We start from the raw sequence: 22,671 nt of genomic DNA, 5'->3' as shown, positions 1-22,671 counted from the left end.
GATTAATCAAGAGTATATAACACCACACAAGTCCATAAACAATCCCTAAAGCACATATATATATAAAAATACATCACTCCATAACAAAATAAACCTTCTAAAATAGCGTTAAAACAGGCCAGCCTCATACATTTTCTAAACAAAGTATTACTGTAAAAACAGATAATCTTTGAGATACCTATACATCAATAATCACTGATAAAACAACTAGTAGGTCTAGTTCTACGTTCATACCTTTGGGGCTTAAAGTGTTGGTTAAAAAAAATCCACTTTTTGTTTGGACAAGGCATTTTTGTGTTAATTTCTTTGGACTTTATTAGCAGTAGCTATTTTATTTATATATCACTTTTTTTTTATACATGTGCGCTAAGGGAAGTGACATTGCACGCAGTTATTCTTTGATACAAGATTGCTTCATGTATGGTTTTAAATACAATTTCTAGTATAAACCACTAGCAGCCTACAGTATATATATATATTTTTATCACTTCCTTCAGTGCTGTCAATCCAACGCAAACCGTACAATACATACAAAAAGTGCAACAATACCTATAGAAATCCAAACAGTGCATATATAGTGAAACAGTGCAAATAGTTTATCAGTGAAAGAAGCACTTAAATTATTAGTTAGCTATTATGTCTTAAAATATGTGATATACGGGGGCGCATGCGCGACGTGATGCGGGACGGACGTAGCTGAGCAGAGCTCCGTCTGACCAGGCTGTCCAGGCAGGATTCCCGGGGCTATTCCCTCACCGAAACGGCTCAAAACACCCCATCACCCCCGCGGAACATCCCGGTGCATGCCATCCAGCAAAAAAGGGCGAAACCGCCGCTCCCAGCACTCGCTGACAAACTTTCTTCTCACGGTGGAGAAGATGACCCAAAATGGCGCCGGACACCATGCGGCCTCAGGCAACAGCTCCATTCACAACCCTGCTCCTAACAGTGAGTACACACAGCCGCTTTCTAAGGCTGATCTAGACGCTAGCCTGACTGCCATTTATGAAAAACTGGTGGATAAATTAGAACAGGAGCTCCATAAGTCTACTAATGCTCTCTCCCTGGAGATTGCTAACATTGGAGGACGCACAGACATACTTGAAACAAAACATGATGAACTAGCTCTTGCACACAATGATCTCAGGAAAGACTATGAGACCCTGGCTGACAGCTTTTCCTTTATGCAAGCTCACATAGAGGATTTGGACAACAGAAACAGACGCAATAATATAAGAGTGCGTGGTATCCCAGAATCTATCACAGATTTACCTCAAGCCATGAATAGGCTCTTTCATGGCCTAGTCCCTGACAAACCAATGTCAGCATTTGCATGTGACAGAATGCATAGAGCTCTTAGGCCCAAACCACCACCAGAAAACCCCCCCAGGGATGTAATAATGTGCATGAGAGATTTTATCACTAAAGAAGATATTATGAGAGCCTCCAGAAACTCCAATCGCATTGAGCTAGATGGAATCAGATTACAAATATACCCTGATATTTCCCCTGCTACTTTAGACCGCAGACGCAGGATGAAAGAGGTTACAAGCATTCTTCAGACTGCCAGGATCAAATACAGATGGGGCTTCCCCTTCAAGCTTTCAATAATGCACAATGGCACAACGTACATAGTATATAATGTCATTGAGGGAAAGGAGCTGTTAGTTAAGCTTGGCCTGCTAGAACAACAACCATCCCAGCGTCTTCCTGTCACCCCCAGATCATCGCCTATCTGGTCTACCCCATCTTCCAGACGTAACCAGAGAGAAGACAGAAGATGGCAGCTGCGTCCTATTCGTGAACAGGCCTCCTAGCTTACCAGAGCTATACACGCTGCGTAATTGCTGTTCTTGTTTCTCCTTTTCAATATACTGCAGTCCGGTTCTACACATTTTGTTTTTTGTTTTTTGTTTTTTTACACGGCACTGGCCCCTATACACTAACCTAACAAGCCTGCAAAACCTGCAAGCCCTGCAAAACCCTTAAGATCATTGCACCTTCAATAAGGCGTGTTCTCCAAATCATCCCAGACTTTCTATTGCTGAAGACGTTGTCATACCATTTCATCAAGTGCCTTACAGATCCAATATTTTTTTTATTGGGGTTTCTAAATCTTCCTAATTCCTATATCCCCCCTAATTTTTTTTTTTTTTTTTTTTTTTTTTTTTTTTGTTGTATTTTCTACTATTTTTCTTCACTTTTCATAGAAGACATCTTCAACCCATTTTTACCCCCGCAGATATGAATCCCTTTCCTCAGGGAGACAGCAAGTGCTCTTTTACTTTGGACATATACAGGGGCTACTCCTATATATGCTGCTCTCATCAGACCCCTGTGCTGAATAAAATATAATGGGACATTAACTTTAAAACCCCTTTTATTTTTGCTGTGGCCTGTGGTCTATTTTTACCCACTGGCCCATAAACCCCACACGCCCATGTTCAAGTATAGAGGGTCTAGAAAAAAAAAAAAAAAGATTTTTTTTTTTTTTTTTTTTTTTTCTCTCTCTCCTGGCTACTTATCAAAAAGACTGTAGTATTTGTTTGTCTTGTTTCAATGAAGATTTCGGTATATATATATGTATACAAATTAGGCTGAATATTTTATTGGTTTTGCTTTTTCTGCACCTCTTGCACCATCCAGATAATATTTTATCTTTTTTTTTATATATCTGCCTGGTGCATCCGTCGTCGTTGGTTTGACCCCCGATCTGCCTGTGTGGCTTGCTGCCCCTCCCCCCACGGGTGGGGGGCTGCTGGCCCTGCAGGGAGAACTAGGACTATCTAGTCCTTCAGGTATTTTTTCTGGGCTGGGTGACTTGGATTCCCCATGCCTCCTACTTTTGTATCTTTATGTTGTTAATATTTTGGCCCATATGGCATTGCATTTAAAATGTTTAAATTTCGGAAGACTGGTTATTTCTCTATGTATGTTCTTTAACAGATATGGTACAACACTCTATTCTATTCAGAGACTGAACACCTCACTTCGCCGGATAGTGGTGGTGGTGCCTGGTGCTTTTTTCAGGCTCCCCAACATTGTTCTGGTGACAAGGATATACTGGAATTTTTTCTTCTTGTCCACCATCCTCAATATTTATGTCAATACCCCCATTAAACTGATCACTCCTCCCTCACTTAGCAATTTCAAACCACCCAAAGATGGGTCTTAAAATTTTCTCACACAACGTACAGGGCTTCAACTCCCCCAATAAACGTAAAAAGGCCTTTAAACACTACAAGAGATTGGGGGCGGATATAATATTAATGCAGGAAACCCATTTTTCTGAGGCCAATCACCCACAATACTTTGATAAATCATTCAACCAATTTCACTATACAACATATGCCAACAAGTCCAGAGGAGTAGCCATCTTTATCAGAAATAATATAATTTTTGAAATACAAAATATATACAAAGATACTGATAGCAGATTTTTAATACTAAAGGGCTCCATTGACAGACGTAATGTCACAATTGCTTCAGTCTATGCTCCCAATGAAGCTCAATCAACCTTTTTTACCAAGTTTTTAGACACTCTAGAACAATACAACTCACCTCACTTGATAATTGGAGGAGACTTCAACTTAACATCTCACCCTACGCTAGATAGAAGCAGAGTGATATCCTCTTCTAAAGCCTTTCCCAAATCCTTAAATCGTTCCCTCAGTAAACTCCAGCTGATTGACTCCTGGAGAGCACATAATATAGGAATCAAAGAATATACTCACTACTCGCACCCACATGACTGTTATGCACGTTTAGACTACATTTTCTGCACTCCTATCCTTTTAGCGAACTCATCGAAAGCCTTCATCCACCCCTGCCCATGGTCTGACCATAACATAGTAGAATTTCAGACTTCTCAGGTGGGGATGCCCCCCACTTCCTTTAATTGGCGTCTCAATGACTCCCTTCTTTCGGACCCAACAACCTTTCAACAAATATATACTCATATAGAGGAATACTTCCAGGACAATACCTCTGATTAAGTGCTGCCAACCTCAGTCTGGGCAGCTCACAAGGCCGTCATGAGAGGCCACTTAATTAATATTGCCACAATCAGGAAAAAATCCAAACTAATAGAAATTAAAAGCCTCACTAGGGAACTAAATGACCTCTACAACAAGCTAGGCAGTAATACCTCTCCAGAAATAACACAATCCATACTCTCTAAACGCCAAGCCTTAAACACGATCTTATCAGAAGACACTGAACGATCCCTTAGATTCTCCAAAGCAAAATTTCTACTCCATGGCAATTCTTCTTCGGCAATGTTTGCCAGGAAGCTCAAACATGACATTAAACCCCCACATGTATACAAACTGCGTGACAATAAAGGTAATATGGTAACTCACCCAAGGGATGTACTCCAGATTTTCTCGTCTTTCTACGAGAACCTTCTTTCAGGCCCTAAAACAAACCCTCCTCCCTCCTCCATAGACTGGTTGAATTCCCTTAACCTACCAAAACTCAATGACTCACAGATTTCTTCCCTTAGTGAACCATGCACCACAGAAGAAATTTCTAATATAATAAAATCCCTTAAAACCTCAACCGCTCCTGGCCCCGACGGTTTTTCAACCATATATTATAAGAAATATACATCTCTCCTAACCCCTAGCCTCTCCAAAATGTTCAACCACATCCTGCAAGGTGGCTATTTCCCCACAGAAATGTTACTGGCTAACCTATCCCTTATACCTAAACCACAGAAAGACCATACCCTTCCACAAAATTTCCGTCCCATTTCAGTCCTCAACAACGACCTCAAACTGTTCGGCAGACTGCTCGCGAATAGATTGTCCTCAGTTATCACATCACTGATCCACACAGATCAAACTGGCTTTATCCCAGGTAGGCAAATAGTGGACAACATCAGATTGGTCACTAATCTGATCCAGGACGCCAACCTTTCTTCCCGCTCTTTGTGTTTCCTTAGCCTGGATATCCATAAGGCATTCGATAGTGTAAACTGGTCCTATTTAAATCACCTTCTACCTAAATTCGGCATCTCAGACAAATTCATTCATGGCTTCAATGCCCTATACCATTTTCCTCAAACTAGAATAAAAATCCCTGGAAACAACTCGGAATTCTTCCCCCTGAGCAGGGGTACAAGGCAGGGCTGCCCCCTTTCCCCCCTCCTTTTTGCCCTGGCCATCGAGCCTTTGGCTCACGCTATAAGATATAATACTAATATCAAAGGTTACATTAAGGGCCCACACGAATTTAAACTTAGTCTATACGCAGATGACGCTCTTCTTTCCCTCACTGACCCACTTATCTCGATCCCTAACCTTCTTTCAGAACTTCACTCATTCCACAAACTTTCCGGCCTGCAGGTTAATACCAACAAATGCTCCATTCTCCCTATTAATTATCCCCCAGACATATTAAGTAACTTACAAAAAAACTTCAATTTTATATGGTCCCCAATATCACTTAAATACCTCGGCGTAAATATCACTGCCTCCCATAACCTATTGTACAAATCCAACTACCTCCCCCTGTTTTCCCAAATCAGCGCTTTGTTGAAAATTTGGTCTACCTATCACATTTCATTTCTGGGTAGGATCTGTGCATTTAAGATGTCTATCCTCCCCAAATTATTATATTTTTTTAGATCTTTACCAATTAACGTCCCTAAAACCAGACTCGAGGCATTGCAGCGTGAAATCAATAAATTCATATATAATAATAAACGACCTAGATGTGGATACTCCACAATGCATAGATCACAACGTGACGGAGGATTAGGACTCCCACACATATGGCTTTACTTTGTAGCCTCCAGACTGATTCATATGGCACAGTGGTCCTCCCCAGACGATAGTATCCCCTGGCTGAGATTCGAGTCGACCTCCATCTCACCTATTAACCTCAAAGGCATTTTATGGACTAACTCAAAACCACACCATACGCTCCCTAAGCTCAACATGATTGTTGCTCAGTCGATCCAGCTGTGGAATAGACTTAAAACTACTCTTAAACTCTCCTCGATGTCCCCTCCGCTGGCCTCCTTCTTAGGAGACCATAGATTCCCTCAAGCTTTCCGGGACAACACTCAATTCCACCGCTGGGTCGACCATAACCTCACCACTCTGAAATCCCTCACTTTCAACGCCAAATTTATCCCTTTCTCCACTCTACAGACCAGGTTCGATCTTCCATTTTTGGAACTCCCTCAGTACTCTTTAATCCAAAACTTTTATACTAGTCACTATCCATTGCCTATGGTACCCCCTAGTACATTGTTCGAGCACATCTGCATCTCTTCTCCTAGAGATAAGGGTCTGATCTCAATAATGTATAACTACCTCAATAACTTGTCCCAATCAGAAAAGTCGGGCCCTATGCTGAAATGGGAAGCTGATTTAAAATGTACAATATCTGTGGAGTCCTGGTCCAACATGATAGATAACCTTCGTAAAAGTACATGTGCTGCAGCATACAGAGAATCACCCCTGAAGCTTCTAACTAGATGGTATATGACCCCATCTAAAATACATTCCTTCTACCCCGCTTCCCCCTCGTGTTGCTTCAGGGGTTGCCCGGAGCAAGGAGATTTCCTCCACATTTTTTGGAGCTGCAAACACCTAGACCAAGTTTGGAGTGCTATGGTCACCAGACTAGAATGTGCTCTAAAAAAGAAAATCTCCCTTTCACCCCAGATTTGTTTATTGTTTGACACCGTCCCCGACATCCCTCTCCCCTGCATTGGGCTAGTTCACTCCCTGATCAGCTCCATCCACTGGATGATAGCCTTTAATTGGAGATCCCAAAATCTTCCTTGGTCCCAGGTCGAATCCAGAATGGAAATGATTAGAATATCAGAAAGAATACATTATACACTTATTGATAGAATGCAGAAATTTAACGAAAAATGGTCTTACTGGTCTACTCCATCTATTCATCCGTGATAACCCCATTTTGCCCCATGTTCTTACCTATTATCCGTTACCTCATGTCGAATCGATGGCTTGACAATTTTCTTTACTGTATACTCATGTATGTCCTACTCCTATAAATCTCATCATCTCTGTATCTATATCATGCAATTTATGTAACCGTTGTATTTCTTGTCTTCCAAATAAAACTTTTGTAAACAAAAAAAAAATATGTGATATACGTGTCACCGGCGCAAAGAAAATTGTATATAAAATGTGTCAATGTGTTTTAAATGATGGGTCTGCTGATGTGTACTGTGTTTGAACTTTTTTGAATTTGGCGCTGATCTCCGCCTCGTGCGTCGTAACGTCGCAGGGAACGGAGCTCGGCAGCACTCTGCACTGTGAATCGAGCGAGGAGGACACAGCTCAATCACACAGCGGGGAGACCTCGTAGGATCCAGGGCAGGGGTCAAGTCCTGGGGAAAAAAGTGTGGGAACTCCCACCCAAGATCCACCAAAAAATAAAAAAATTATACGCTCATATGCATAATTACTAAACCGCATGTTTTCTTTTTCGATCCACTGTACCTTAGTAATCCTTTGTTACTGGCCGCTTCCTGTATATGGATTCATTGGGTAGTGTGTGGGTATTCCGTCACTTCCTCGATGCCGCAATGTCTCCTGGGAGCTTTTGTCATTGTTCCCAGGAGACATTGCGGAGGTCTGCCGCGAGTTATCGCGGGATTTAGAAAGAAGCTCCTATTTGACAAAAGCTCCCAGGAGACATTGCGGCATCGAGGAAGTGACGGAATACTCGATGAATCCATATACAGGAAGCAGGCAGTAAAGTAAAGGATTACTAAGGTTTGCCTGCCCCTGACAGTGATTCGAGCTGGGCATCGCCGCGTAGTGAAGGATTGGCTCGGGCGGCTTGGCTGCTCTCGGCTGCTCTAGTCCTGCAAAGGGAACTGCGTTCCTGCTGTGAAAAAAGTGCAGGAACTCCGTTCCCACGCGTTCCTGCAGGACTTGAGCCCTGATCCAGGGACAAGGTAAGTAATTCCCTGCCTGTGTCCTGCGATGCAATTCTGAGTCTGGCTCGGGGTTACCGCTATTGGTGCTGAAATTCCACCCCGAGCCAGACTCGGGAATACCGCTCAGGGGGTTAAAGAAGAAGTCCAGCCTGAGCTTTTTAGGCCGGTGCTTCTACCATGGGTCACATGAATGCAATTCGTTTTGCACTCCTGTGACCCATTTTCAGCGGAGAGTGGTCTGAAGTCCCCTCTCCACTGACGTCACTGCCATCAGTCAAGGCACTGCGTCATCACGACTTCTAAGTCTGGGTCCACCAGCTGCCTTGATTGATGGCAGTCTCAGCATCTCAGGGGCTCGCTGAGACAGCCTCTCTCCACCCCTCCACTGTTTAGCGCTCCAATGAGCAGCAGAGGAGAGACGCTGACTGACAGTCAGCAGCTTTCCTCTCGGGGATCTGTGAGAACCAAGCCATCGGTGGTGTTTGGTGAATCGGTTCTCAGTGCGGACAACGGGGGACAGCTGCAGCATTGGTTTGATGCTCCATCCAAAGTAGTGCAGGGAGCATTTTCAAAGTCGGACCGACTTGTGTCGGACCAGTTAAGACGACTCCCATAGGTAAACATTGATTTTCACACGTCATGCGACATGAGCTCCCAATGTCAGGGCGTTTGTCGTACCGGTCTGTACCCAGCTTCAGGTGATGCTGAAAAAAACACAGCCGCGCAGGTGCGGGTGAGTAACCCCATAAGCATACTGTCTGTATTTGCCGATTCATGATGTATGGACCTCAGTGCTTGTGTGAAAGAGGCTTTATGGAATCAAACCATGTATTTTAAAAAATGTATTAGAAGATAAACTTGCACTTTATTAAACGTTTTAAGGATTCCATGTATATTAAGTGGGAGCAAAAAGGCAGCGCGGCGTCTGTGTGGGATCCTTTCTTCTCCAAACAACGACATGACAGGTGTTCTAGTAGCAGAGGAAAACATGGCACGACGCCTTGTTATTAGAAATCCCTGTTACACATTGCAGCTTTTCTCAATACAGGTACGTTGATCCTCCTCGGTGTATCATATTCCAGCTCTTCCATTACACGGATCCACCAGTCACAATTACTGGGCTGTCATCATAATATATTCTCCAATATGTGATACAGCGGGGAGATTTCACATCTGAACGTAGTGTTCTGAATATGGAGTGAGAAAATACCCAAGAAGGGTCGATGATCAATAAAACTGCCTTAAGGAAATGTAGATTTTGGTGCAGCCGTAATAATCCCAATCCACATACAATTTAGTACCACAATTAAACCGAGCTGACTCCCACTACAAACTTTATAGTCAGTTGAAATTCATTTTTTTATGCCCAAGAACGCTTTACCCCGGCATATTTCTGTTATTTGCAAGCTGTTCTTCTTTCGCAGCATCTGTTACAGTCAGAAAATATTTATCAGCATGCCTGAAATAAGAACTAACCAGGTTGCCCTAATGTCACCAATCACATTCATACTGTCATTTTCCAACTGACATTTTCAGGTTTGAATCTGATTAGTGACTCGGGAAGGGGGAGGGGGGCACTTGACTCTTCTCTGCTGCAGTTAAAGCAGAACTAAAGTCTCTCTTTATATAAGTGAGAGCAGGCTGCCTTTTTATATTCACTTTGGGCGATTTGATCTGTGCCCTGTGCAGAGCCACGTTTACCTGCAGGGGGGTGCATAGGTATTCTGGGCATCCCCATGTAGGCAGTCCAGTTAATGTCTTTTGGGGCACAGCAGCTGCATAGACACTGCCGCTGGTCCCAATATGGCATCCATGTGGGTGCAGGAGCATGCGGTGTGGGTGCTTGTTCCTGAACTTACCCTGGGGCAGTGTCGGTGCGTCCATAGTGGGCGCAGGAGCGCCGCCCCCTCTGTCCTGCACTGTCACTCAACAATACATAGATTCATGCATTGCATGAATCTATGTATTGTCGCTGCTGCCACCCACTATTCAGGTGGTCGGCCCCCTGTTGAGCGCCGGCCATCTGAATAACAGCGGTGGGTGTGTTTTGGAAGTGTCTATCAGAGCCAGCGGCTCTGCTAGGCTTCCCAATTACAGCCTGTGGGCTCTAATAGGCTTCCAAATGGTTAACCAGAGGGCACACAGGGTGTGCGTTTCCTGGTTAACACTGACACGCGTCTCAGCCAATCAGGTTCACCGGGTCTGGTTACCAGTCACCTGATTGGCTGAAGCGACATCAAGGATGGGAGAAGACATCGAGGGATCAAGGAGGAGGATGGCTAACCCCAGAAAGGTAGGTGTCGAGCGGGGGGGGGGGGGGGCAATCTGGCCGCATTTTATGGGGAAAACTGGTGGCATTTTATATGGGGCAAACTGGCAGCATTTCATGGTGCAAACTGGCGGCATTTTACAGGGCAAACTGGCGGCAATTGGTGGGCACAGTGACTGCGTGTGATGGCACAGTGGCTGCGTGTGATTGCACAGTGGCTGCGTGTGATGGCACAGAGGCTGCGTTTGATGGCACAGTGGCGACAATTGATGGCACAGTGGCTGCGTTTTATGGCACAGTGGCTGCGTTTGATGGCACAGTGGCAACAATTGATGGGCACAGTGAGGCTGCAATTAATGTTTTTTTTTTTCATTTGTTTGCGCCCCCCCAAAAATTTTGAGCACCAGCCGCCTCTGCCCTGGGGTCATGCACCCGCACCCACATGGATTGGGAGCAGCAGCTGTGTATGTGCAGCCTCTGCGTCCCAATAGACAGCTATGGATTGCCAGCATGGGGAGGCATGCAACACTGATGCACCCCTGTGCCAATAAAACAAGGTCCACCACAGGCCATGGATCAAATTGCCCTGTGTGAATGAGGCCTATTGCAGAAGTGACATTGCATGGTGCATGAACCCCAAACGCACCCAGGGTGAGTTCAGTAACAAGCACCCGCACCCACATGGGTGTCCTATTGGGAGCAGCGGCTGTGTCTGTGCAGCTGCTGTGCCCCAAAAGACATGAACTGGACTGCCTACAAAGGAATGCCCAGAAGACCTATGCATTCCCATGCAGGTAAACTGTGTCTGTGCAGCCGCTGCGATCCAATAGACAGTTATGGAATAAAATAAATCTATCTGCCTGCGCATAGTCTTCTTTAACCACTTATGGACCGCCCACCGCAGGAATATGTTGGCTGTTTGAAGAGGAACAACGTTGTTTATGGTAGCAGCTGGCTACCAGAACTCCGGTATTCTCTTCTTCAGCCAGCGGTCCGCTACAAGATACAAGTGGTCTCTGTGTTGGATTCGCATTGCATTTTAGTGTAAATATGAGATCTGCGGTCTGTCATGCTTTTTTCTATTACAAGGGATGTTTACATTAATAGGAATAAAAGTGACCCAAATTTATTTTATTTTTTTAAAACAGTGTCAAAATAAAGAAAATAAAGTAAAATAAATAATAAGAATTGTTTTTTTGTTTTAAAGTGCCCCGTCCCGAAGAGCTTGCGTGCAGAAGCGAACGCATACGCGAGCAGCGTCAAACCACACAGGTGAGGTATCGCCACGATCGGTAGAGTGAGAGCAATAATTCTAGCCCTAGACCTCCTCTGTAACTCAAAACATGCAACCTGTAGAATTTTTTAAACGTCACCTATGGAGATTTTTAAGAGTAAAAGTTTGTCGCCATTCCACGAGCGGCTGCAACTTTGAAGCGTGACATGTTGGATATCAATTTACTCGGCGTAAAATTATCTTTCATAATTTAAAAAAAAAAGGCTAACTTTACTAATGTAAAGCCTGACTATTAAAATAGGAAAATAAATGTTTCTTATCCTGGAGTTTGGCTCTAAAATGCATCAAAACCCAAGAACAAACATGTAATATATTGCAGCTTTTTAGTCCTTAGATGTGACACCTGCATTCTTTTTCTTTTTTCAGACTTCTTTGGACCTTTATTTTCACCTGCTGTTCCTCCCAGTATCACACTTCTTCTACTGGGAAGACAACACTCACTCACGTACACTGTGGAAAAGTTGTCGCCCCAGGGCAGGAAGCGTGTAGGGACTACAAAACTCATTCCTCTCTCCTCCTATTCTTAACATAAGTGGGAAGTGTTCTGCAGTTCACAGAGGTGAACTGGATGGCCTGCTAATGCTTGAAATAACACATCCGAGTGCACAGGACAGCAATGGATTTCTGACTGTATCAACAGTTTGTTTTTTGCACTTATTGAACTGATATAACAAAAAAACTTACAAGGGTATATTTAACAGACCAAAAAAGAAAAAAGTACAGACTGCATAAGCCATATCACTGACTGGTTATTTTTTTCGGGGGAAAACAAGAAAAACACGGTAAAAGGTTAGAAATAATATTTACATATATAATATACTAAATATGTAATATATTATATAATATTATATAATATATAAATTCATTATAAATATATATATATATATATATATATATATATATATATATATATATATATATATATATATATATATATATATACAATAGAAAAGGTAAACGGGTAATATCTAACTTTTTCTTCCATTTTTGTATTTATTTTTTTGCATTTAATGCAACATTCTAGCAGAGGGAAGGAGGCCATACTAAATAAGCAGTGTGCAAGGTCCTCTGTAAGAAGGCAAGACGAAGCAGTAAGGGCAAAGTGTACAAACCAATACTAATTTGATTTCATGTTCAATATGTGCAATTGGAAGAATGAAAATGATTTCTTACTGGTTGCTGTGAATTACTTTACTATACTATACATTTCTTTTAAACACCCTGCCTATTAAAAACAACAAAGATTCCAGTTTCAGGCAGATGACTGATTTACATTATACATGAGCTTCTTACATCTCTGACGCACATGGACAAAGAAGTCCTCACAGTTTCCAGCCCCAGATATGGCATAGAAAGCCAGTGAGAAATTCAGTCTACCCGAGTCCACCTCCCCGATATATTCATTGTGATGCGACTGGCCCTTCATGAAAAGCCCATTTCTTTCTTAATCATGTAATTGTATAAAACATTAAAACATACTGTTCCATTGCTACAGTATATACTAAATACAGATCAATGAAAGGCTCCATTTTTGCTATATAAGAATTTATAAATAAAAAATAGTCAACATCATTTAATTAAACATTTCCCTATACATTAATCAGAACTGTACAATGTAGTCCTCCACAAGGGCATTATGGGGATTAGTATTGATATTGCTATTATTATTTCAGTTTCGAGCAGACGCCTGCTTTACATTATACACCAACTTCTTAAATCTCTGACGGACAACGACAAAGAGGTTCTCACAGTTTTCAGCCCCAGATATGGCATAGCAAGCCAGTGAGCGATTGTGAGATGACTGACCCTTTATAAAAGCCCATTGTTTTTTTTTCTTGTTTGTTTTTTTAATCATGTAATTGTATAAAATATGTTACTGTTCCACTGCTAAGTACTAAAAACAGATCTATACAAGGCTTCATGTACACGGGACATTTTAAAACCTCTCCTGAACGATTTAACTTGACAGATAGTAACCGACGTTTAAAAATGTCTGTTGTGCCTCATTTAGCCGTGTTTAGCTGCATTAAGAAGCAATCTTTGCATTGCTAATATTCAAAAATGTATCTCCATTAAAAACACCTGTAAACAAAACATGGCTAAACACGAGCTAGCCCTTTTACACTTGTTTACATGCTGTGGTGTCGTTTACAGGCATTTGGTGTTTCAAATGCCTCTACACATCCGTCAAGAACGCATTTTTTTACTTTCCGAAATTTACTTCTAAACTCAACTGCCTAGAAACGACTATAAATGACCCTGTGTACATGTACTGATAAGATAACATAGAGGCGAGTTCAGGAGCAGCTGAAAAAAACGCCCAACTGCTCCTAAACGTCCGTTTACCAGCAACAGTGTACATAAGGTCTTATGCCGCTTACACGCGATCGGAATTTCCGACAAGAAAAGTTTGATGCAAGCTTTTGGTCGGAAATTCTGACCATGTGTAGGCCCCATCGGACATTTTCTGTTGGAATTTCCGACAGCAAAAATTTGGGGGCTGTTCTCAAATATTCCGACGGGAAAAGTTCTCGTCGGAAATTCCGATCGTCTGTATGCAATTCCGATGCACAAAAATCCTACCAATGCTCGGAATCATTGAACTTCATTTTTCTCAGCTCGTCGTAGTGTTGTACATCACCGCGTTCTTGACTTTCAGAATTTCCGACAACATTTGCGTGACTGTGTGTATGCAACACAAGTTTGAGACAAAATTCCCGTCTGAAAAAAATCCACGGTTTTCTTGTCGGAAATTCCAATCGTGTGTACGCGGCATGTGGCTCCATTTTTGCTAATGAAAAATAGAGTTAACTGGCTGGAAGTGGTGGTCATCATTGAACTTTACAAAGAATTGTAAGTCCTTTACATTTACAGTAGATTACTTATTTGTGTTTGATGATTTTCAATTACACGTTTTATCGATACTAAACTGAAATTGTAACCAGTTTTACTAATGTAGATGTACTTTACTTGCGATTTACTCGCTTTATATGTTGCTTAAATATGCTTAATAAAATCTTTAAGAAAAATATTTAACATAATTTCCCCAAACGTTTCTCTATACACCAATCAGAAATGTACAATGTAGTCCTAGTCCTCCACAAGGGCATTATGAGGATTAGTATTGATATTGCTAATATTCTTTCAGTTTCAGGCAGATGACTGCTCTACAACTGCTTCTAAAATCTGTGATGGACACTTACAGAGAAGTCTTCGCCGTTTCCAAACCCAGAAATAACAAAGCAGAGCAGTGGAGCAGTCCACCAGAACCCAACTCGTAGACACCTTTTAGAAAAGCCCATTTAAAAAAGATATATATACTAGCTGAATACCCGGCGTTGCCCGGTCTTCCTATCTTAACCTTTTGGGGAGGAAAATCATAGTAATATAAATATACCCATCTTTTATATAAGGGTGTAGGTAAGGGTTAACTTAACTGTCATATATTTTTATTTGGCATATAAGTAATATGTGTACCAGGTATTATTGAAATATCTCCAGGCGTACAGAAGTTATGTGGGAACATACATTTCCCATTGATTTGCATGGGACTTTAAACAAAAACCCCGACCCTCACAAATGGGGGTAGTTAAGGGATAAATTAACTATCCTATAGTTTAAGTGGACATATAAGTAACATGTGACCAAGTGTTATCGAAATATGTACAGCCGTTTGGAAGTTATGAAGTAACATGTATTTCCCATAGAGTTGAATGGGACTTTAAAGAAAAACCCCGACCATGGCAAATGGGGGTGGGTAAGGGTTAAACCACCTATCCTATGTTTGTTGCTGACATATAAGTAACATGTGTGCCAAGTTTCATGTTAATATCTTTAGCCGTTTGGACGTGATGCTGGAACATACATACATACACACGTTGAGTTTTATATATATAGATGTAATCGTTTATACATGTAATTGTATAAATATACTGTTCCATTGCTATGTACTAAATATAGATCACTTAAAGGCTCCACGTTTCACTGTCTAATAATTCATAAATGGGAAATAGAGTATATCTGAAAAAACACAATTGCTCTTATAAACTGTGGTAAAAAAAAAAAAAACAGCTGATGATTTAGCTTGCAGTTATTGGATTACTGGTTGGCCCACTCAGCTGAACATACAGTATTCTCACCAAACATATCTCTATACACCAATCAGAATGTACAATGTCGTCCTCTACAAGGCCATGGTGAGGATTAGTAGTTCTACCCTTCATGACAACAAACCTTGGACTGTTACTACATCCCGTCATCTGGCCACCTATGAGAACAGCAATAATACTAACAAGAAACTAAATAATAGAACCCTAAACTGTATCCATTGATCAACCTTTACAGCCTTTTCTGAAATGACGCCTGTCTTGTGTTATGGTTCATGCAGCTTTTCACTGTAAATCTTAAAGAAACGGCTCTCAGCTTAAAACTATAAAATTCAGTTCTATGCCTGAAATGATTGAAGGAGATAGACGGGATGGTTCATAAAAACTGAAACAAACGGAGAACAGGCTGTAACAGCCAATTCATTTATTTTCTTTTTTTTATACCAAACCTTCACCTGCAAAAAAACCTCTGGTACCTTCCTTTATCCCAGTGCCCGGTCTATTCTTCTATCAGTGAGAACTTTAAATTCATACTCATAACAGACTTGCAAAATGTTACATTGCGGTTGTACATTTGCTACATCAGCTGTAAGATTGCAACTAGTGTCAGTTAAAGGGGTTGTAAAGGTTCGTTTTTTTTTCTAAATAGATTACTTTAAGCTTGTGCATTGTTGGTTCACTTACCTTTTCCTTCGATTTCCCTTCTAAATGTTTTTTTTCTTTGTTTTCTTTGTCTGAATCTCTCACTTCCTGTTCCTCCTCAGTAAGGTGTTCAGTATGCTGTTCTAAATGACTTTCCACCGCTCGGATGATGGTGGAAAGCTTACTGAGGAGAAACAGGAAGTGAGAAATTCAAACAAAAAAAAAAAACATTTTGAAGGGAAATCGAAGGAAAAGGTAAGTGAACCAACAATGCACTAGCTTATAGTGGAGGTTCACCCAAAAAATAAATTTTTAACATTACATTCAGCCCAGCTGTCCTAATGACAATCGGCTGTTTTTTTGTTTTTTTTCCCGTACATACCGTATTTTCACCGCCGCTTCCCGGCATGTCTTCTGCGGGACTGGGCGTTCCTAATTGATTGACAGGCTTTCGACCGTCGCATACTACGCGTCACGAGTTGCCGAAAGAAGCCGAACGTCGGTGCGCAGGCGCCGTATAGAGCCGCACCGACGTTCGGCTACTTTCGGCAACTCGTGACGCGCTGTATGCGACGGTCGGAAGCCTGTCAATCAGATGGGAACGGCCAGTCCCGCAGAAGACATACCCGGAAGCGGCGGTGAAAATACGGTATGTACGGGAAAAAAAAAAAAAAAAAACAGCCAATTGTCATTAGGACAGCTGGGCTGAATGTAATGTTAAAAATTTATTTTTGGGTGAACCCCCGCTTTAAAGAAACCAATTTAGAAAATAAAAGACGGACCTTTACAACCCCTTTAAGTTTACAAATACAGTATACCAGTATTTGAAAACGGATCTAATAACAAATATAACTTAGAATTAGGCCCCTTTCACACATGCGGACCGTATGTCCGCTTTTTCATCCATCCGTGTACGGATGAAAAAGGGACAAACATTGGTCCCTATGAGATCGCGGGTGTCAGCGGATGAACATGCGCTGACACCCGATCTCGCCCGCCTCCGCATTCCTCCGATTCTGCAAACTCTATTTTTCCTTCCGTCTGCGGACGGTCTGTGTTCATCCGATCCCCCCATAGGGGAGAGCGGAGAAAAGACAGGGCGGTCCCTGCACAGTGTGTGGGGACCGCCCTGTCATCCGCTGGCTCAGCGGGGATCAATGGAGCGATCACCGCTGAGCAAGCGGAGGTTCACGGGGCGGATCATTACTGTTCCGCCCCGTGTGAAAGGGCACTAAGAATAAAGGAGTAGGGTTTAAAATTATTTCCAATCTTCAGATGCAATATCCCATTTGACATTGGGGGCTATTTACAAAAGGTAAATCCACTTTGCACTACATGTGCAAACTACAAGTGCAAAGAAAGTGCACTTGGAAGTGCAGTCGCTGTAGATCCGAGGGGAACATGCAAGGAAAATAAAAACAGCATTTTAGCTTGCACATGATTGGATGATAAAATCAGCAGAGCTTCCCCTCATTTTAGATCTACCCCTCAGATTTACAGCAACTGTACTTCCAAGTTCACTTTGCACTTGTAGTTTGCACTTGTAGTGCAAAGTGGAGTTGCCTTTCGTAAATAACCCCCAATGTGTAACTACGATATAAAATGTTTCAAAGTTTTATTAACACACTGGATACAACTCACAAGGCTATAAAGCCATAAAAAATAATTAATTGTGCGTTCAAATAATCCATGTATGTAGCAGAATACCACAATAAACTGTACAGTACACCATAGAACAGCGTTTCTCAACCTTTTAAACATGGAGGAACGCTTGAAATATTTTTTTGGTCTCAGAAACCCCTGTTAATTATTACAATATATAAGAACTCAATCGGGGTTATTTACGAAAGGCAAATTCACTTTGCACTACAAGCGCACTTGGAAGTGCAGTCGCTGTAAATCTGAGGGGTAGATCTTAAATGAGTGGAAGCTCTGCTGATTTTATTATCCAATCATATGCTGGCTAAAATGCTGTTTTTTATATTCCTTGCATGTCCCCCTCTGATCTACAGCAACTGCACTTCCAAGTGCCCTTTCAGTGCAATTTCAAGTGCACTTTGTAGTGCAAAGTGGATCTGCCCTTAGTAAATAACCCCCTTTGTGCATTAGTGGAATAGTCAGTGCAGAGAATGCTCCTTACACTTGTGGCCATTGGGAAGAATCACCTTTCTATAGTGGCCATACACGCTTTGATTCATCTGATTGTTGTTGCGATTCGGTCAAAATGATTGAATCATCAAACATGCAAAAAAAGGATCATTTTTCTTCTGCTCTATTTAGATTGAAACGGATCAAACTGAATCAATCAGCCAGGGCAAAACATTATGGATCATGTGATTCACATCACCATGGAAATGCATTAATTCATTGGTTTTTGTTTGATTACAGATTGCTCGGGGTTAACAGCGATGGGATCAATACTTTACGATTCCTTCTTCAACTATCCATCGAAAATTCCTGACCTAATGGGTTTTTGACTATAAATCGATGACTCCTATTGGGAGAGACCAACTGGAAAATAAATGTGATCGTTAATCAAAGCATGTATGGCCACATGTCACAAAGGGCAAGCCAGTATGCAAGAAGGCGGTAGCGGTGCGTAGGCGCGCGCTGGTGTGCGCATGCGCGGTAGCGGCACGCGGACGCGCGCAGTGACGGCTCTTGGCAGTGACGGCTCTTCTGCACTAGCATATTTAGATACACTAACAAAGTGTACGGTTTTGTTCCTTCTGAAATAATTTAAAGAGGGGTTCACCCTAAAAAAAAATTCTAACATTACATTGACAGTATGCTGATCTTTTTTTTTTTTTTGCCGTACATACCGTTGTATCGTTATTTCCCCCCCCCCCCCCCCCCCGGCTTCCGGGTAGTGAATCCCACGGGAGTGGGCGTTCCTATGCACAGGCTAAGTGATTGACGTATGCCCCCCGACGCATACGGCCGCGTCACGAGTTGCCAAAAGAAGCCGGACTGGGAGTCGGCTCTATACAGCGCTACCCGGAAGCCGGGGGGGGATAACGATACAACGGTATGTACGGCAAAAAAAAAAAAGATCAGCATACTGTCAATGGGGGTTATTTACGAAAGGCAAATCCAGTTTGCTCTACAAGTGCAAACTACAAGCGCAAAGTGCACTTGGAAGTGCAGGCGCTGTAGATCTGAGGGGGACATGCAAGGAAAATAAAAAACAGCATTTTAACTTGCACATGATTGGATAATAAAATCAGCAGAGCTTCCCCTCATTTCAGATCTACCCCTCAGATTTACAGCGACTGCACTTCCAAGTGCACTTTCAGTGCAATTTCAAGTGCACTTTGCACTTGTAGTTTGTACTTGTAGTTTGTACTTGTAGTGCAAAGTGGATTTGCCTGTCGTAAATAACCCCCAATGTCGGAAGTGAGCTCAATGTAATGTTAGAATTTTTTTTTAGGGTCCTTTCACACGGAGCGGACCGTTTTTGTGTCCGCTCGGTGTGTGTCCGTCGGCTCAGCGGGGATCATCCGTAATCCCCGCTGAGCTGTCGGCGGACAGGGCGGTCCCCGCACACTGTGCAGAGACCGCCCTGTCTTTCCTCCGCTCTCCCCTATGGGGAATCGGATGAATACGGACCGTCTGTCCGTATTCATCTGATCCGCCGGACGGAAGAAAAATAGGGTTTTCTTCCGTCAAAAAAAAAACGGATCTTTACGGACGCGGATCTTTGCGGACGTTAGCGGATGCATCATCCACTAACGTCTGCAATCCCATAGGGATGCATTACAAGTTCGTAAACGGACTTGTAAAAAACGGACGAACGGTCCGCACATGTGAAAGGGGCCTTAGGGTGAACCCCCGCTTTAAGTTGCAAAGTGCTGCATAAACTGTGTATAAATATTTTATAATAATAATAATAATAAAGGATTTACAAAACTAAAACTGATCATTGTAAATACACGGTGCAGGACACTGGAGGTTATTTACTAAAGGCAAATCCACTTTGCACTACAAGTGCAAACTACAAGTGCAAATTGCACTTGAAATTGCACTGAAAGTGCACTTGGAAGTGCAGTCCCTGTAGATCCGAGAGGGACATGCAAGGGAAATAAAAAACAGCATTTTAGCTTGCACATGATTGGATGATAAAATCAGCAGAGCTTCCCCTCTTTTTAGATCTACTCCTCAGATTTACAGTGACTGCACTTCCTATTGCACTTTCAGTGAAATTTCAAGCGCACTTTGCACTTGTAGTTTGCACTTGTAGTGCAAAATGGATTTGCCTTGCGTAAATAACCCCCATTGTGTTCTTTTTAAAAAAAAACAACAGGCTTGCTGGCAGGATCACCAAAGCCTAATTAAAGAAAACAAACGCAGCCATCACACCTAAGAACTGGTGAAGCTGCAATATAATAAATATTTGCTTTCGGCTTTAGCAATCATTATTGATGGTTACATCAATCCAGGGCTTTTTTTCAGAGGGGAACTCAGTTCCACCACCTTTGGCTGAGACCCTTTGGTGCCTGCTCACCACAATCACTTGTAAACACAGAAGTCTGGTTTCTGTGTTTACAAGTGACAGCTCTGCACTGTGTGTAACCCCCTGAACTCTACACTCTGTATGTAATGCAATCCTGGTATTTAATGCCCTTTTAAGACCCTTCTACTGTTTGTGAAATCTGAATGGGGTCGTGGTTGAGTTCCTACACCTATTTTTTGAGAAAAAAAGCTCTGCATCAATCTCCCCCCCTGTGCAGGACTCCCCCCCCCCCCCCCCCAATACCAATCATTTTACTTCTTCTATAAACAAGCAGATCACAAAGTAAGTCATGCCTTGTATGTATCGGTACAGACCAGCTCACACTAGCACTTAGCCCATGTTATTGTAATTCTATTATCCATTATAAATAAATAATGGTAGAGAAACTCTGTGCTCCCTATAGGAGGAGCATTTCTCTAGGAAAGCAACAATTCATCAAGTAGAAGAGTTGTGGTGCAATGTGCAGACATGGAGGGCAGCCTGCAGGGATGTACAGAGGAGGGGATGGAGCCTCCATGGTGAACATGTATGTTCTGTACATGCATTGCACACACAAAGACCACCCTGCCTGTCTGCATACAGGTCTATGCACTGAATGATGGCCATGATGGTGACAATGGTCTCTCTCCCCGGCTGTACATGCAATGACCACACGTGTGTAATGGAACATGATGTACCTCCTTCTTGACGTTCCATAGCAGCTTCTCCTTGACGCTGTCATCTGAGCAGCTCATGGTGCAGGAACAGGTGGGATGTGATGGCTGAGGAAGGATGGCTGCTCACCCAGGAGCACACTAGCCCGGATCTGTGGCTGATGCTCTCGCTCTTGTCAGTGATGCTCCCCCTACTGCTGCTGATGCTGCTGTCATTGCCTAGAACCTGCCGTGACGTCACGCGCTCGGCCGACCCGCCCTTCTCCTTTTTTTTTCCTTGCGCTCACGGCCCCGCCCCCTTCTAATGGGCAGCGGGCTGACCGCGTCCCGGGCGCGTCCATGACAACCGAGGGGGAAGGGATGGGGAGGACTATACACACACTTCATCCAGGGAATGCATTCATGATATGCATCCAGTGTTATCTATGAATTCTCCTATACCACAGCTGGAAAATTAAAGGATCAGTCCACCCAATAATGACACTTAATTTTAATGTGATAAGTGATGAGATCTGGACTTAACTGCATCCGAGCACCACAAACTGGAAACACTATTTCATTCTTATATAACCACTTTAAGACCAGGCCTATTTCCAGGGCCGCCATCATGAATTGTGGGGCCCCTTACACAGCTTCAGGCATGGGCCCCCCTGGAGCAGAGAACGAGGGGGGGGGGTGTTGCCGCCTGAAATTGAGAAAAGGGGGGCTTTACAAAAAAAAGAAGAAAATTATATATAAAAAAGGGGGGCCTTGGGGACCTCTGGGCCCTTTAATAAAAATAAAAAAAAAATATATTTATTTTTTATTAAAGGGCCATTTTTATTTTTAGGGGCCCGGAGATCCCCAGGGCCCCAGATGACAACCCCCTTTTTTTATATAAAAAAAAAAAATTATATATATTTTTATTTATTTTATTTTTTTTATATATATATATATATATATATATATATATATATTAAAGGGCCCAGAGGTCCCCAGGGCCCCAGATGACAACCCCCATTTTTTTATTAAAAAAAATATATATTTTTTATATATATTTTTATTTCTTTTATATATATATATATATATATATATATATATATATATATATATATATATATATATATATATATATATATATATATATATAAAAGGGCCCAGAGGTCCCCAGGGCCCCGGATGGCAACTCCCCTTTTTTTTAATAAAAAATAGTTGTGCGCAAGGGGTGTGCCATGTGTGCCTAGGCACACCCTAATCCTACTGGAGTCAGGCCATCAGACAGTTCTAA

The 22,671-nt window shown here is 42.3% G+C and overlaps 1 protein-coding gene across 2 annotated transcripts in view; it reads right to left on the bottom strand.

Moving 5' to 3' along the window:
- The window catches only part of SGSM2 (small G protein signaling modulator 2), a 436,818-nt gene extending 415,179 nt beyond the window's left edge, over positions 1 to 21,639 (bottom strand). For both annotated transcript variants that reach the window (XM_040338437.1, XM_040338439.1), the window contains exon 1: positions 21,429 to 21,639. In XM_040338437.1, the coding sequence (XP_040194371.1) occupies positions 21,429 to 21,485 (57 nt within the window). In that variant the 5' untranslated portion in view covers positions 21,486 to 21,639. The remainder of the gene's footprint in view (positions 1 to 21,428) is intronic.
- Positions 21,640 to 22,671: the final 1,032 nt, after the last annotated feature.

Source organism: Rana temporaria, chromosome 2 (genome assembly GCF_905171775.1).
Source record: "Rana temporaria chromosome 2, aRanTem1.1, whole genome shotgun sequence".
Classification (NCBI taxonomy): domain Eukaryota; kingdom Metazoa; phylum Chordata; class Amphibia; order Anura; family Ranidae; genus Rana; species Rana temporaria.
The sequence above is the reverse complement of the archived record's forward strand: the minus strand, read 5'-3'. Positions and strand labels throughout refer to the sequence as shown.